The 17,640-nt window shown below is 52.4% G+C and overlaps 1 protein-coding gene across 2 annotated transcripts in view; it reads left to right on the top strand.

Annotated features, from left to right (window-relative positions):
* The first annotated feature begins 3,694 nt into the window (after positions 1–3,694).
* PSD (pleckstrin and Sec7 domain containing) overlaps positions 3,695–17,640 on the top strand; it is a 90,727-nt gene continuing 76,781 nt past the window's right edge. For both annotated transcript variants that reach the window (XM_042850189.2, XM_005285534.5), the window contains exons 1-4: positions 3,695–3,834; positions 15,006–16,086; positions 16,207–16,309; positions 17,063–17,555. In XM_042850189.2, coding sequence (XP_042706123.2) covers positions 15,118–16,086; positions 16,207–16,309; positions 17,063–17,555 — 1,565 coding nt within the window. In that variant the 5' untranslated portion in view covers positions 3,695–3,834; positions 15,006–15,117. The remainder of the gene's footprint in view (positions 3,835–15,005; positions 16,087–16,206; positions 16,310–17,062; positions 17,556–17,640) is intronic.

A 17,640-nucleotide genomic window follows, 5' to 3' on the forward strand; every position in this document is an offset into this window, starting at 1 on the left:
AGGAGAGAAGGGTCAGGCAAGCCAGCTCCATGTATGTTGTGTGAGTATGTGCGCATGCACACACACACACACACACACCTGCCACTCTCCTTTCTTTGTGTGTCTTGCATCTTTGATCACAGGGGCTGGGAGTGGGCCTGCGGTTTCCCCTGATTTGAGTCATGGTACCACTCAGCTCTTCCACTTGGTTAAGCTTGTCGCTCGGGCTCCACAGCAGATTAATGGAAAGCCCCTCCTTTCCCCCACCCTCCCTCCAGCTGGGAAGCAGCTGAAGGATTCAGGCTGTTGATCCTGGGGAAACCAGGCTCGCAATTAGCCAAAGTCACCAGGGTCTGATGTGAGATCTGTGAGCACCAGGCAGTTCAGGGAGACATGGTCCCAGACACAAGGGGGAGCTTTGATCCCCATATGGGAGGCTGGAGAAAAGGAGAGAAAATGGCATATCTCACCATTGTGTATAACATATAGGAAGATGCATCTTAACTTGTCACCTTCCTTGCCCTCCATGCTCCCTTGGAGGTGAGGCCATGCCTGCCTTCCTAGGAGCCAGCTGGGCTAGGGGGAATGTGGGTCTGGGCTGAACTCAAGCAGAGGGGGCAATGGGAAGTGGAAGAGAAAGGAGTTCCTGACTTCCTTCTTAAAGGATTACCTAGGCACTGGCAGCCGGCTCTCCCTGGCCCCTCCCCCTGCACAGATTTAATATTGATTTCTGGGGTTGTGCAATAAAGCACAGTTTAATTAAGAATTGATCTGACAGGCCAGAGCCTCACGAGAAAGATTGTGGTCTCCCCCTACAAACTAACCACCGACAGGGAGGGGAATCATTCCTTGCCAAAGAAAGATAGAGACCTCCCTCTGCCCCCCAACCTCCAGGGACATATCCCACTCCCCAGAGAGTGGAGAGAGACAGAGATTTCAAGCTGCTAGGGACAGCAACTGAATGAGAGAGAGACCCCACTTTTGAGAGAGCAAAATATGTCACCTTTATTCTAGAGAGAGCGACTGAGAGATCACCCCAGTCTAGAGAGGAAAAACTCTAGATCATCCCATGAGAGGGGGTCCAGGGTGGGCCTCAGGCGGCATCATTTTATACAAGAGAGAGGGAGAGATGGTTGCATCCTAGAGAGTGTACAATGTGAAAAACACCCTCATTTAACTAAGCAATCATCATGCGTGGAACATGATCCCCAGCAAGAGGCATTATAGCAACTATGCACTAGGCAGTTGTGTGTGCAAAGAGATAGATAAGTTAACCCCCCAGCAGGGATTGCATATGGATCCCTAATATGCTGCCACCAACACCATCATGCAGAATATCATTAATACACCTGGCTGCCTGAAATATGTCCAGATTAGCAATCATTTTACATGCGGCGTGATTGGTTCACAGCCTAGTCAGAATCAGCACATGGAGACCCCCAAGCAAATCACACCCTTCCCCATGCACCAGGATTTCCTTATGGGATTTCAAAACAGCTAGTTTAGCCTGATCCAGTAATCAGAATTGTTCAAGAGGAAAAAGGTCATATCTGGGCACTGTAGCCCACTTCCCTATGCCCACAATAGGAGGCCTTCTCTTCTGAAGAGATCATTCCATGGCAGAACAAGACTGAGGTCCTGGTCTCTAGAAAGAGTGAATCATTCAGTCCCAAGAAAAGACAGGCCCAGGGCCCCCATCATCCCGTTCGTTGACATCAGTGGGTGCAAGTGGCTGGAAAGCTTGGGCCCAAAACTTCCCCTTTCTCTGATAGAAACACAAGGTCCCATTCTAAAGACAGATTGTCTGGCTCCCTGAGGGTGGATGCAACAGAGAGCAAATCTGTTCCACAGAGACTGCAAGAGAGAAACTGTCCTTAGACAGCATTTTGTGAAACACAGAGAGAACCTGTTCCTTAACAAGTGGATGTGAGAAACAGGTGCACACAGGAACCCGTACCCTGGAGTGTGTGTGAGACACCCAGAGAGACTGTTCCCTATGGAGAGTGTGTGAGGGACCATCTCTGACACCAAAGAGAGACCCTGTTTCTTAGGGAGTTTTTGTGTGAGAGATACACCCAGAGAGAACCTATTCTTTAGAAAGAGTGTGTGTGAGAGACGCGGACACTGGAAAAGACCCTGTTCCCTGGGGAGGTGGGGGGAGGATGAAGGGGGGGGAGAGAGAGAGAGAGAAACTGTTCCCTAGGGAGAGAGAGAGAGAGAGAGAGAGAGAGAGAGAGAGACCCTGTTCCCTAGGGACCTAGGGACAGTGTGTGTGAGAGAGACACTGATACCCAGAGATACCCTGTTTATTAGGGACAGTGTGTGTGAGATACTGACACTCGGAGGGACTATGTTCCCTAGGCACAGTGTGTGTGTGAGAGAGAGACACCAACACCCAGAGGGACCCTGTTCCCTAGGGACAGTGTGTGTCAGACACTGACACCCGGAGGGACCCTGTTCCTTAGGGACAGTGTGTGTGTGAGCCAGACACTGACACCCAGAGGGACCCTGTTCCCTCCGAACAGTGTGTGTGTGAGAGAGACACCGACACTGGGAGGGACCTTGTTCCCCAGGGAGTGTGTGTGGGAGCCAGACACTGACACTCAGACAGACCCTGTTTCCTAGAGAGAGAGAGAGAGAGAGAGAGAGAGAGAGAGAGAGAGAGAGTGTGTGTGTGTGTGTGTGTGTGTGTGTGTGTGTGTGTGTGTGTGTGTGTGTGTGTGTGTGTGTGTGTGTGAGTGAGAGAGAGAGAGAGAGAGAGAGAGAGAGAGAGAGAGAGAGAGAGAGATCAACACCTGGAGGGACTCTGTTCCCTAGGAAGTATGTGTGTGAGACAGTGACACCCAGAGAGACCCTGTTCCCTAGAGAGTGTGTGTGAGAGAGAGACAATGACATCTGGAAAGACCCCATTCCCTAGGGATAGCGTGTGTGACTCACGTTGTGAAAGAGCGACATTGACACCAGGGACCCTGGTCTCTAGGGACAGTGTGTGTGAGAGAGAGACAATAACACCTGGAGGGACCCTGTTCCCTAGGGACAGTGTGTGTGTGAGCCAGACACTGACACCCGGAGGGACCCTGTTCCCTTGGGAGTGTGCATGTGTGAGCCAGACACTGACACCCGAGGGACCCTGTTTCCTAGGGACAGTGTGTGTGTGTGTGAGAGAGAGAGAGAGAGAGACCAACACCTGGAGGGACTCTGTTCCCTAGGAAGTATGTGTGTGAGACAGTGACACCCAGAGAGACCCTGTTCCCTAGAGAGTGTGTGTGGGAGAGAGACAATGACATCTGGAAAGACCCCATTCCCTAGGGATAGCGTGTGTGACTCACGGTGTGAGAGACATTGACACCAGGGACCCTGGTCTCTGGGGACAGTGTGTGTGTGAGCCAGACACTGACACCCGGAGGGACCCTGTTTCCTAGGGAGCGGCTGCCCATGCACCAGCACAGAAGGATCCTTTTTTCCAGCCCCACCCGTTGCCCACCGAGCCCCTCCCCAGCCCAGCTCCCCGAGCGACACGGGGACACCCCTCTCCCCCGCCTGTTCCCTGCCCCCCGGGCCTTGCCGGGCCGGTGCCTGCCCACCCGGCCAATCCCCGCTGAGCGGCGCCGCGAGCCCGGAGCCGAGCCCCGATTGGCTGCCGGCGGTGTCGGGCCGCAGAGCGACGGCGGAGGCAGACGCGCTGGAGGGGCAGGGAACGGGGTCGCTCTGCAGGCAGAGCGCGGGACCGGCAGCAGGGCATCGCCGCCCGCGGCTCGAGTTGGCCGGGGAGGGCGAGACGCCCCGACACCCACCTGCGCCCGGGGGGAGCCGCCTCGGGGCTGGGAGGAGGATGCAGGAGCGAGTCCGGCTCGGGTAAGCGGGGGCCGTGCCCTCTCCGCACCTGCCCCCCCAGGGCTGCGATCCGCCCGGCGGTGCGACGGCGGAAGGTGCAGCGGCTGGGCAGGGCAGGCAGCGGATTCCTGCTGTCAGAGGAGCCGGTGATTAGCCGGCATTAGGGGAGCGCAGGAGACGCGCGCAACCTGCCGAGCCCCGCGCAGCCTTGTCCGCCTTGCGCCGGCCGGGGGTGATGCTGGAGCTCTGCAAGTTTGCACCCCGGGTACGGGGGGATCCCCCCTCCATTGCTTTTTCTTGCCGCTGGGCTTTGTGCGTGAGCCTGCCGCGGAGGATCGGCTGCTGTGGTTACCGCACGGGGCGGGAGCTGGGCGTTGACCGTTCGGGGAACGGGGGTCGGTTCCCTTCTGGCCCTGGCTATGGAGGAGCGCTGAAGTTTGCCCTGTCCTGGCTGGGATGTGCATCAGCGCCGCGTGTGTGTGTGTGCGGCACGTCTGCATTCGCCTCTGCATCGGCTGGGCATGCCGCTGAATCCAGATCCGGGGAGCAGAGAGGAGCTGCCTGCGGGCACTATAAGGGAGCTGGGCGCTAACCCATGCGTGCTGCTCCCAGCTGCAGGAGCCCTGGGCATAGGGAAGTTGACTCGGGGCTGCTCTCTCTGTCTCAACCATCTGCCAGCAACAGCAGGTGCTGGAGGGACAATGTAGGAGTACTGGCTTTGGAGGCTCCCCAGCTACTCCAGTCTCTCCCAGCAGGAGGCGCTGCAGGGAATGGTATAGGGACACTGGCTGGGGGGGAGCTCACAGCTACTCCAGTCCCAGTCTCTCCCAGCAGCATTCAGCAGGAGCAGTGAGGCTCCCTTTCTTCTTTTCAGTCAAGCAGAATAATGAGCTGTTGATGTTTGTTGCCCAGTTCCTTCTCCGCGTGACTCCAGGGAGCTCTTGCCCTGATGCCTCTTAGGGAGAGGTGGGGTGTAGGGAAGGCAGTTTGTTTACAGTCTCTGTGTCCTGAATTCTCTGGGAACTTGCTCCCTTCTGAGCCGGATGGATGTCACTTCCACTCAGAGCTGATCCTTGGTGAGCTGAGAGGAGGCCAGGCAGAGGGCGAGGGAGGCCGGTCTGACTGGCTGGAGGGATTGGGAGGACTGAGAGCTCTGTCTGGCTGAGCCCAGGGAATGGGATGGCGGAGCGGGATTCAGGCCGAGGGGAGTGGAAGGATCTAGTAGGAGCAGTTCTCAGCACAGGCTCTGCCCAAGATGGGAACTAGCATGTCCACCTCCATCCAACTTTGTGAAAAAACCAGACTTTAGGGGCAGGCATACCTCATGCCTGCATATCCCACATCCTGCAGCCATACCCTCAGCAGGTGTCTCTCAAAGCCCCACGCCACACCCACTCCCCAACTCCTTCAGAGGCTGGAACGCCCTTCAAAACTTCACTCCAAGTTCCCCCCCCCCCCCCCCCCCCGAGCAGCCGCCTGCACCCCTACTGCCTTCAGATATTCCCTTGCCTGGCGCCTCTAAAACCCCACGCTCTCCACCTCCTACATCCCATAGCCAAGTACCACATTCCCTCTTATACATGAGGGCACCCCATCTTCTACACAGCACCTGTGCATCACACTCCCCAGCACTCTTCCCCACCTCCCACAGCCTGCACCTCCACCTTGCACTTCTGTAAGCTCTCACCTGGTACCTGTGCTCTCCGTCTCCTGCATCCCATTCTGGAAGATGAGCTGGACTTGACAGGGCTGGGGTACATGAGGGCAATGCCCTTGGAAGGGATGGGATTTGGAGGCTCTTGGGATTACAATTCTGCGGGTGGCACAAGTGTAGGGTGCTCAGATGTATGTGATGAGGCTGGGGTGCTCAGAAGAATGTGATGGGGGCTTAAGGGTCCCAGCCCAGGAGTTGCAGCCTGAATGTGCTTAGAGCCTAAAGCACTTGAAATCAGTGACTCTGAATCAAATGGGGGAGAGTGGGCAGCTGGGAGCAAAGGGTGTGGCCATAATGGAGGCCTGGGACTCTTGGAAGCAGCTGCCATGGATTTCCTGGGCATAAAAGGCATGAGTAAAGGGTATAGATTTGGTGGGAGCCAAGAGCACTTGATCAAAACCGTACACCTATTGCAACACTTGAGATAAAGGCAATGCATGTGTTGGGGGGTGATAGGACAGGATCTGCAATGGGCCTAGGATGCTGGGAATAAATGCCTTGGCTAGCACAGTGGCTTGAGGGTAATTGGCCTACTCCTTGGATGCGTCTCTAGCACTGATCAGTAAAGCTCCTGTCATGGTGGGTGTTGGGGTGAGGATGAGCTGAGGCAATGGGCATCTTGCTCAAGAGCTACAACATGTTGGCAGGCCTTTCGGTAGTAGCAGGGTTTGCTGCAGAACTGGGCAGTGAACGCTAATCTCTCATTTCAAAACAAAACAAAACCTCTTTTGGGGAAAGAAAACCTTCCTGACATGAACCCAGGGTAAACTGATGTGGTGGCACCTGCTTGAGTTTGCAGAGAGCCTGAAACGATAGCTCAGAGAGCAATGGGCAAACTGCTCTGTGCATCCTAGTGAGGGGGTAACTTTGAAATTTAAATCTCTACATTAACTACTTCACTGCTGTTTACCTTTGCAGAAAATTCCTGCAGCCTTCCACACACACCCAAAGCCCCATCAGCCCCCTGCCTAGCTTCCCCGAGGGCAACCAATATGATGTACCCAGCATTGCTGGTATCAAACTCTGCAGCGCATTGAAAATTCGTGTCTTACTAATCTATTAGAGTTCTATGAAGGGGTCAACAAACATGTGGACAAGGGGTATCCAGTGGACATAGTGTACTTAGATTTCCAGAAAGCCTTTGACAAGGTCCCTCTTACGTAAATTAAGCTGTCATGGGATAAAAGGGAAGGTCCTTTCATGGATTGAGAACTGGTTAAAAGACAGGGAACAAAGGGTAGGAATTAATGGTAAATTCTCAGAATGGAGAGGGGTAACTAGTGGTGTTCCCCAAGGGTCAGTCCTTGGACCAATCCTATTCAACTTATTCATAAATGATCTGGAGAAAGGGGTAAACAGTGAGGTGGCAAAGTTTACAGATGATACTAAACTGCTCAAGATAATTAAGACCAAAGCAGACTGTGACAAACTTCAAAAAGATCTCACAAAACTAAGTGATTGGGCAACAAAATGGCAAATGAAATTTAATGTGGATAAATGTAAAGTAATGCACATTGGAAAAAAGAACCCCAACTATACATACTATATGATGGGGGCTAATTTAGCTACAAGAAGTCAGGAAAAAGATCTTGGCGTCATCGTGGATAGTTCTCTGAAGATGTCCACGCAGTGTACAGAGGCGGTCAAAAAAGCAAACAGGATGTTAGGGATCATTAAAAAGGGGATAGAGAATAAGACAGAGAATATTATTGCCCTTATATAAATCGATGGTACGCCCACATCTCGAATACTGCGTACAGATGTGGTCTCCTCATCTCAAAAAAGATATACTGGCACTAGAAAAGGTTCAGAAAAGGGCAACTAAAATGATTAGGGGCTTGGAAAGGGTCCCATATGAGGAGAGATTAAAAAGGCTAGGACTCTTCAGCTTGGAAAAGAGGAGACTACGGGGGGATATGATAGAGGTATATAAAATCATGAGTGATGTGGAGAAAGTGGATAAGGAAAAGTTATTTACTTATTCCCATAATACAAGAACTAGGGGTCACCAAATGAAATTAATAGGCAGCAGGTTTAAAACAAATACAAGGACGTTCTTCTTCACGCAGCGCACAGTCAACTTGTGGAACTCCTTACCTGAGGAGGTTGTGAAGGCTAGGACCATAACAGCGTTTAAAAGAGAACTGGATAAATTCATGGAGGTTAATTCCATTAATGGCTGTTAGCCAGGATGGGAAAGGAATGGTGTCCCTAGCCTCTGTTTGTCAGAGGATGGAGATGGATGGCAGGAGAGAGATCACTTGATCATTGCCTGTTAGGTCCACTCCCTCTGGGGCACCTGGCATTGGCCACTGTCAGTAGACAGGATACTGGGCTAGATGGACCTTTGGTCTGACCCGGTACGGCCGTTCTTATGTTCAAGTAAAATGAATTGCATGTAATAGCAGATGAAATCACACAAGGAATTCTGTCCTGATAGTATTATTTGCTTCCTTCTTTAATTCAGTCAAAGCCTTCAGACTTTAATTGTTTGGAAGCTGCCCCAGAAATTCCAGTCAGCCAGCCTGGAGTGCCTTTGAATCCAGGAGCCTTGGCCGTGGAGTTTCGGGTCCTTGCTGCTTGGGAATACTACAGTTATTTGAAATTTGTACAGAAGGAATTGAATTCGAGAACTAAGATGGAATGCAGGCGCTACCCCATGGGCCATAGGAGGCCAGAGCTGGCCTACTTAGGGATCCTCTACCCCTGCTCAAAGGAAAAGAGCATCAAGGATTTGGGGCATTTGGGACCTTCATTAGGATCCTTAATATGCCTTCCAATGTGAGCACTCAGTGAACGTCTAACTGTGCTCTCTTTGCAACCCCCCGCCTGGTTCAGAGTCATTTCCCTGTCCTGGTGCGCCTCGTAGGCTCAGTGTTAGCTGGGCATCCTGTACCTCCTTGGTGCGAGACTGTGTGGGGTGCACACCACCTGTGGGTCCCTGGGATCCCTTCTGAATTTCTGAAAACACTGTCCTGCCTGTTGTGTGGCTATCCCTCCTGTCAGAAATCTCTGTCCATGAGTGCCTGCTGCCCCCAGCCAGTGAGTAATATCCAAAGGCCAATTTTAGATTACAAACCCTTGTGGTTGTGGGGTAGTAATGAACTGGGTGTAGAATCAACCAGTTCTCTGTCAAGAAAGCAACTGCATTGTACAAAGAAGGGGAAGCTTCCATCTGGCATCTTCTAGTGATCTTAGATTTTTCTAAGCTTATTGTTGTGGAATCTAAACAAGTCTTCTTAAAAGCCCTTTATAAAAGACACCTGCTTGTTCTCCATAGCCTGACTAGAAGTTCATAGGTTGGTGGATTCTCTGTCTTCCCAATGTGTATTGGCCAGTTGTTGTGTCCTGAAGGTAATATCCCAGGAAGATGGTTGTTTTCCTGTCTTCCATCACAGTATACTGTGTCAGATAGTGTCTGTAGGTAGCATTCCTGAATGCTGGTTTCTTTCTTTGTCTTTCTGGTGTGCATTGTATGCCTTTTGTTGCCCTGTGGCCTGTAGGTAACATCTCAGTAGTCTTTTAATGAGGCACGGGGTTCTTTTAAATGGCTTTCTTTGTAGAATGAGCCATTTTCTCCCATTGTCCCTGTTTCTTTTATTATTTAATATGTGACACTTGTGGTCCATGTCCAACATATTCAAATCGGCAGGCCTGAGGAGGCTGGGAGAGTTGGAGAAGAGATGGATTATAGTAACAATGAGAGGGCTGTGAATATCACCATGCATCCCCCAACACAATAAAATGGGTCCTTTCTAGCCACTAAATCCACTTAACGGAAATGTTTCTAGGATGGAGGTAAACAACGTAATGATCTGTACACTCAATAGCAAGGTGGTTGCTATTTATTACAGTGTCCCTTTGAGCTAGAAGGATGTTGGTTCACAGCTTGACTGGGCAGTTTGAAAAGTCAATTGAATATGAGGGCTTGCTATTCCAGAATAACTCCATGTGTAGACAAGCCCGTAGACTGCTCTCACAGTCAACATTGGCAACACGTTTTGTGAGCTTCCCAGGCATCTTCAGACCACAGAATTGAGTGAGTTAGATCTGGTTTGTCCCCCAGCATCTCGGTGGAATTGGGTTCATTATCCTGAATCTCATCCTGATAGATGGGGGTCCACCAATTATCGTGATTCCCTCCCTGGCAGCTTGTTCTATAGCTGAGCTCTGTGTAGAGTTACAGTAGGCCCAAAATAATTCCTCCTGTAACATCAGTGGGATTACCCCAGGGATGAACTTGAGCCATAAACACGCTTGCTAGCTCACCAAAACTTTTCAGGTTCAGCTGGAGCCATGTGTGTTGGTGCTTGGGGGAGTGTGTGAGAGAGGGAGTGTGTGTGTGTGCATGTATGTGCTGAGGGGAGTGTGTGACACTGTGTATGTGTGTGTGTGTGTTGAGGGCAGTGTGTGTGTGCACCTGAGTGAGTGTATGAGTGCACTGTCTCTTTAAGAAAGCACTCAGGATCAGGTGCCTGAAGGCTTGTTCAGACACCAGCAGCTCTGCACCAAGAGAGGCAGCAGCACAGCCAGATTCCCCCTGTCCTGTCAGCTCAGCGGAGACTGGGTACATAGGTGGGGTGAGGGAGACACCCCGACAACAACCTTTCCCCGCACCACGCACAGCAGAGGACGCTCCCAGTCTGGAATGGCCAGGGGCTCCAGGGGAAGAATGCAGGGGAAGAGGGGGGGACAGGAGCAGTGGTGGCTGCACACAGCAGTGGAGCAGGGGGGAGGAGGGGCACCCCTGCTCTGGAGAAGTCACCTGGATGGTTGTTCAGCTTCTCCCCAGCGGCTTGGGTCTCTCTGCCCTCTCCAGACGCTGCTGCTCGCCTGCCTGCCTGCTGCCTCCACCAGCCCAGCTGGCTCTCGGCAGGTCAGGTGGGACTCAGGCAAACCCTTCACATGGCGCCCTCTTTGGCAGGGTGCTCTGTGCCGCCCCCCGGACCATCCTCCCCAAAGGCCGGCCCTGGGACTTTAGTACATGCAGGGGTCCAGAATTCTGCACTTCCAGAATTTACCATCTGTTCCAAAAGGCAGCCCATTTTGAAATCTCTTTCAAACCCACATATGCTCCACCGCTTCCCCCCCACACACACACACACACTCTCCTCACATGTTCTGGCCATTCAACATCAAGAAGTGTGGAAGAAACCCCACTAGAATGGGGAGTGGAGGTTAAGGCCTTCCATTGACGGGTGCTGTTGTATTAATTCAGATGGAATATACGGGCTTAAGGTATTAATGTAACCCAGTCACTGTCAAACATTAAACCGTGTTAAACAAGGCCCGGGTATACAGAGAGCTCAGGACCATGGTGCACACACCTTTTAAACCTTTTATTAAAAGAAGAAAAAAACAGCAAAGCATTTGAAATGTAAAGTATTAAGTCAGGCTTTAATTTTAACATTTCTTGTTCCCTTTCCCGGTAGCTGGCGAGAGTTTTAGAAGGAAAAAAACCCTTGGTTGACAGTCTCTTAGATGGTATCAAAGATGGTAATAGCTGTCCTGGGGAAAAGAGAAGTGGGTAGTTGAGATGGGTGGAGCTGCTGTTGCTGCGCCACCCAAAAAAGATATATGGGCATTAGAAAAGGTTCAGAGAAGGGCAACTAAAATGATTAGGGGTTTGGAACAGGTCCCATATGAGGAGAGATTAAAGAGGCTAGGACTTTTCAGCTTGGAAAAGAGGAGACTACAGGGGGATATGATAGAGGTATATAAAATCATGAGTGGTGTGGAGAAAGTGAATAAGGAAAAGTTATTTACTTGGTTCACATAATATAAGAACTAGGGTCTACCAAATGAAATTAATGGGTAGCAGGTTTAAAACAAAGGAAATTCTTCTTCACACAGTGCACAGTCAACCTGTGGAACACCTTGCCTGAGGAGGCTGTGAAAGCTAGAACTATAACAGGGTTTAAAAGAGAATGAGATAAATTCATGGAGGTTAAGTCCATTAATGGCTGTTAGCCAGGATGGGTAAGGAATGGTGTCCCTAGCCTCTGTTTGTCAGAGGGTGGAGATGGATGGCAGGAGAGAGATCGCTTGATCGTTACCTGTTAGGTTTACTCCCTCTGGGACACCTGGCATTGGTCACTATCGGTAGACAGGATACTGGGCTGGATGGACCTTTGGTCTGACCCAGTATGGCCATTCTTATGTTCTTATGCTGCTGAAACTAAAGTCCTTTCATCCCCGGTGGTGGTTGGCATTCAGCTGGAGCTGGTAGGGGTGGTGTTGTCATATGGGTCCCTCTCTCTGGTCATGGCATCCCTCAAGCTTAGGACGAAGAAGGTCCCAGGAGATGGTGGGGTTGGCAGCCATGATGGTGAAGCTCACTCCAGTAGCCAGTGTTTGTTCTCCCTTGTTGTTCTTTCAAATGTTCTTCCCCCACCCCCCAAAAAATCTCTTTCTTTTAAGGACTCAGAAAGGGAGGACTGGATAGGATAGCCCACCCCCTCGCTATTTTGTCTACCAATTAGGCCTAATATCTGACATGCCAATTTTGGATGGTTAATTTCCAGCTCCACCTTGTCTGTTTTTAACAAGCATAATTTCCACTGTCCTTGGATTACAGCAACATGGCCTTTTTGGTTTAGACTAATTCAGTTTTTCTGTCTGGTTTTCTTGCACTTTCCCATTAACATTTGTTGTTACAAGTTATTGGGACATTGTATAAACTCTTCTTACAGTTAAACTTATGGTTGGGGTAGATTTGTAGGCCCTATGATCATAACAGTGCCCAACTGCGTGGGTAGTGCTCAGGGCGGGGGGCTTGGTAATCAGTTCTGATTTGGGGTGGGATGTGGCAGCTGATAGGAAGGTTCTCTTGTCTTATAATACAGCTTCAGTGTATCTTGGAGGAATGTATTATATTTCCTCCTGTCTGTATCAGCCTTCAGGTTCTGCCATTGGTACTCAATTTCCCACCATCTCTTTTCATCAGTGACAACGATTCACCAGATCCATGGCTTCTCTCCCTGTGCCGCTGTCCTTAAGCAGGCTTTGGAATTTGGCGGAGTCTAGGAGTTCTCATGATGGCCTCAGGTTCCTGGATCTCTTTTGTTGCCTGGGAGCTGACTTAGCAATGTGATGGTCTGTCCAAAACAGCGGCTGGATTGTGATGGCCTCAGTATTGCCCTCTAGGCCAAAGATCAAGTCCAGGGTGTGGCTGGCTGTGTAGGTGGAACTAGAGATGACCAATGAGAGTCCTAGGGAGTCGCATGGGGAGATGAGTTTTTGGGCTTCTCAGCATGTCTGCTGAAGTACCCCAGGATGACAAGTCCAGGGTATTTCATGATCGTTGCCAACAAGCCATCCGTGAGCTCCTTGATAAATCCTTTAGTCTGTCCATAAAATCTGTTCGCTTTGGCTCTGCTTTCTATTGTCAGACGCATGAACTTGAATGAACTTGTCTCACCTGAGGGACCTCTCGTGGATTTGAAGTTTGCAGAGAAGACTAATGGAGAGCCTCCTGCTGTCTTGTCCTGTCTCGGTCTGCGATGCGCCAAGTATCCCAGGGAGATGAGGTGGGCTAGCACTGGGCTTGCAGTATCAGATATCACAGGCTATATGGGTGTTTCATCTCTGAAGAGGTTGTGTATTGTCTATTGGCAGCTCTTGCACTGATCAGCACAATTTGTGTTGTTTTGTGCTGCCTGCCCCTGGACTGTGCCAAGGAAAAGGTCCTGTGCAGTGTGCAGGTGTGAGATGTCTGCAAGCTGGTTTCTTATGTCTGCTTCGTTTCCTAGGAGACTTCCTCCCAGTTTGGACTGTGATAGGTGAAGTAGTCGATTGTGCATGGGATTAGCTGAATGGAGGGATGGTTGTCTAGGTCTCCAGATGCCTTGGGAAGGGCAAGCCTGTTGCATGCCTTCAGGAACTGTGACCTGGTTGAGCCCTAGGAATGGGTAGAGTCAGTTCCTGGGGTAGTGGTGGGTGTGCTGGAAGCATGGTGGAACAACAACAGAAATAAGTGACAACAATAATAGACAGGGTCGAGACCAGCAGAAAGGGGAGATGTCAGCAGCATCAGGCATCCATTGCCTTGAAACAAGCTGCCTGTGTTGTCACGATGTTCCTGTTGCTCTTACCAACCTTGGAAGAGAGAGATGGAGAGGGGAGGAGAACTCGGACTTTCCAGCTGTAACTTAGTCCTTACTGAATGCTAAGTGGCTTCCTGCTCAGCAGGTGATGGTGAATGCTGGAAGAGCAGGGCTGGGGCTCACGACTCCTTCCCTGTAAAGGATGCAGAGTCCTGTGGCAGTCTTGTTCCTGGACCTGGTGGTTCCTGCGCCGAAGGGAGGGGCTGGGAGAGAACTACTAACCTCCCTGGCGTGTGCTGTCCACCCTGGGTACTGAGACAGCATCCCACTGCTGGCCTTGGGGGCAGTTTCCCAGGGCCAATTACGCTGGCACTGAATGGGATGATCAAGCCACATGCCCACCTCTCTCTCTCTCTTTCACACTGTCTGCCTTATACACAAAGAGCCAGATTCTCCTCTTGGGGCTCCTCATGCATACACACCCATGCATGCACATGTCCTCTCTGCGTTTTTTAACTCTCCCTCAGATTTTCAGGGCTGCCAAGCTCTGTTGTTAGGCTGACCAGATAGCAAGTGTGAAAAATCGGGACAGGGGATGGGGGGTAATAGGAGCTTACATAAGAAAAAGCCTCAAATATCGGGACTGTCCCTATAAAAACAGGACATCTGGTCACCCTATCTGTTGTGCATGCAGATGAGGTCGTTGCTCACCTCAGTGGCTCTCTGCACATGCAAGTCGTGCATTAGAATGAGACAGGCCTCTAGTTGCCGGGCTTAAAGTGTGCCTGGTCCAGAGAGGATGCTCAGTGGGCAAAAGAAATGCCTACAACTCCAACCATGTTGTTGATGGGGTGCTGGGGAGAGCAGCCAATCAGGGCTCCTGCAGCAGGCGGCTGCAGCTCCTGGGAATAACCGGGTGGTGCTTCTGCTGTTCCCTCCTTCCCTCTGCAACACCCAGCCTGCGGGAGGGGGATAGGCAGCTTCCCTTCGGTTCCCCCAGGCCTGGGTGATGGGGGGAAGAGCCCTAGAGATGCTGGAGGAGCAGAGGTGGGGCTGGGAGAGCAGAACAGACTTGAGGCCAAAATTGATGAGGGCAGGGGGGGACAGGCAGGTGTGATGTTACTTTAATTTATAGAAAATGATAGATTCTCCCTCTTCCGCCCCCCACCTTTTTCAGGCCACTTCAAGCCCTGCCTCATTATGCCATTTAGGTGGCCAGTTGTGAGGCTGTAGCCCTGTTTTCTCTCTCTCTCTTTGTACACCAGCTGGACCAAATTCTGCCTTCATTTACACCAGCGCGATCCCTGTGTGGGGAGCCGAGGAGCCTTGGTGACTTAGGATAGTGCTGGGCCTTGGTCCGGTCCGTATCTCTCCCTTTTCTGTGTCTTTGATTGTATTTTTGCCCTAACTTGCTGCTTTTTCCTTTGTTTCAGGGCCGCGTAAGTATGCGTCACCCTCTGGTGGAGCTCTCGGCTCACGGGTGTTGGAAAAGCTCCTCCTCCCTGCCCCACCCCTTTTGGCTTCAAACCTGATTCCTCCTTTGTGATGGCCCAGGCAGGAGGAGTCGTGCGCTTCCGCCCTGAAGGAGACTGCGCCGTGTCGCCCCCGCGGTTTGCCCGCAACCTGGATCAGAGACCCTGGCTGCCTGCCACCAAGAGCATGGAGTCCACTGCCTCCAGCCCGCAGCGCTGCCTCACGCCCAATCTCAGCACGGGCAGGATCCAGTTACTGCGCAAGAGCCTGGCTCCCGAGGCGCGGCGGTGTCAGCTGGGCATGTATAACAGCACCGGCTCCTTAATCCGCAAGGCACCAGACGCTGGCCCCTTTGGCAATGGCAACTGCCCAAGCTCTGGGCGGGTGACAGCACCGTGCACCCCACTGAGAAGCAGGCAAAGCTCCTTACTGTCCTCCCCGGGCAGCCGCAGCCCGCTGGTGGCCCCGGCGCCCGAGGGGCAGAGCTCTGTGGTGACGTTCCGCTTCATTGAAAAGGCTAGCGTGAAAACCCTCAATGGCCTCCCATCGGGTGAGCCCAGGAGGGAGAACGGGCCAAGTCCCCATGGCCTGAGCCGCAGCTTGGAGTTCGGGGAGGCCGTCCGCTGCGGTTCCAGCAAAGAGGGGAGCTCCTGCCCCGCCATGCAAAGCCAGCCTTCCCCAGGCACCAGGCAGGGCATAAGTGAGAGCCTGCGGCTGACAGCCCAGCCGCCCCCGTGTGGCTCTGTGAGGGGGCCTCCTGGAGGCACGTGCCCCCAACCCGCCCAGAACAGCCTGTTCCAGGAGCACCTCAGTCGGAAGCTGAAGCTGGAGGTCTCTGCCTCAGATCCGTTCCTGGCCGGTAGCCGCTTTCCTGTGGGCAAGCAGCCCTCTCTAAGTCCTGGCAACGGAAGGGCAGCAGGGCTGCCCCATGCTCTGAACACCAACTGCCTCTTCAGCTCCCTCTCCAATGGGCTGGGGACACCATCCGAGCACATCTCAGGGCTCCTGCGCAACCCCTTGGGCATGGAGCCCCACGACCAGGTACTGTCCAGCGTGTCTCTGAGGGAGAGCCGGGCCCTCGCCTTCAGAGGCCACATACCTGCTTCCCTGTCCCTTCCCTCCTGGGAGGCTCCCAGCTAACATGCTCTTTTATTCCTGCAGGGGGGCTCGTGGGCATGTTCCCGGGAGAGCTCAGCCCATGCCCAGCGCATTGCCAAGGCCAAGTGGGAATTCTTCTATGGCTCACTGGACTCTCCGGGGACAGGTAATGGGTCCCTCATGATTAGGGGTGGGGATGAGGGACAGCGTCGCCTTCCACTGCGACTGACATCTGCTTGCTAAATCCAGATCTGAATATTCTGGCTGGCCTTTGCTTTGTCCTGGTCCAGCCGAACCCACCCCAGAACCAAGCCCTCCCTCCCTGAGCCTTATGACGGGGAGTTTGGAAAGCTGGATGCAAATTCTGCAGCTTGGGCCTATCTAATAAAATCCAGGCTCGAAATGGCCAGGCCCTCATCCCTCTGAGGCCAGCGGCTCTGCTGCCATCGGAGTCTGTTTGTCCAAACCCCTAAGCTCCACTGTGGTGTCAGCAAATCCATCCGTGCTGACTCTGGGTTGCTGGACGCAGCTCTTTGTTTCCTGTTTTGAGGAGGGCTCAGGGTTAAAAACCCAGTTTGGGTAGGCCAGCATGGTGTGGGCCCCACCTGTACAGTTCTGGGTACGTCTAGCCACCCCAAACACTCAGACACGCTGGCAGAGGTGATTCTCCTTTTGGACGTTGCCCCAGTACCTTCCTTCTTACCTTTGTCCCTGTGGATTCACCCCTTCTCTGGGCCCAGTTATGCTGCTGCTCCAGGCTGAACTAACTACACTGGAGGTGTTCCTACGTTGCAGCTGCAGAATGGGTCTCTCTGCATTTCTCAGGTGCAGCTCCCTCATTTGAAGTGTAGGCTGGGTTGTTCTTAGAACGAGGTTACAGCTGCTCGTATGTAAACACTCTGGGATCTCTCTGTTCCAGGCACCTCCCCCCAGACACCTCTTGAGTCTCCGTCACTGGCAAAGCCCCTGCAAAAGCCCAGCCACCAGCTGCCGCCAGAATCAGAGAAACCAATGGCGGAGCGCAGCTTGTGTCACGTCGAGGTGGAAATAGAGATGGCTCCTGCAGGCAGTAAGAAGCCAGGATCCTGTGAAACTGGCATCATAAGGAGGACGGTGAAGTATTCGGAGACGGATCTGGACTCGGTGCCGCTGCGATGCTATCGCGAGACCAATATTGATGATATCCTGGCTGAGAAGGACGAAGGGGATTCGGCCATCGAGAGCCAGAAGGACAGCGAGAGCAATCCGAGTGTCACAGGAACCTTGGGGAGAAGGAACAGCGTGCCAGAGGACCCCTTTCCCCAGCGCAGGGGAGAGCAGGACGGGAAGTGTCTGAGGAACGGGATGCAGGGCGAAGAGATGGACGAGGATGACGAGGTGTTTGAGGCAACGAGGCAGGAGAACAGGGGCAGGTGAGGTTTGCTGAGGGGGAGTGAGCTGATGCGTTGTGGTGGGCTGCTCTGTTCTCTATCAAGTACACTGCGGACAAGCACCCAA

The sequence above is a fragment of the Chrysemys picta genome, chromosome 7 (assembly GCF_011386835.1).
Source record: "Chrysemys picta bellii isolate R12L10 chromosome 7, ASM1138683v2, whole genome shotgun sequence".
NCBI classification, from domain to species: Eukaryota; Metazoa; Chordata; order Testudines; family Emydidae; genus Chrysemys; species Chrysemys picta.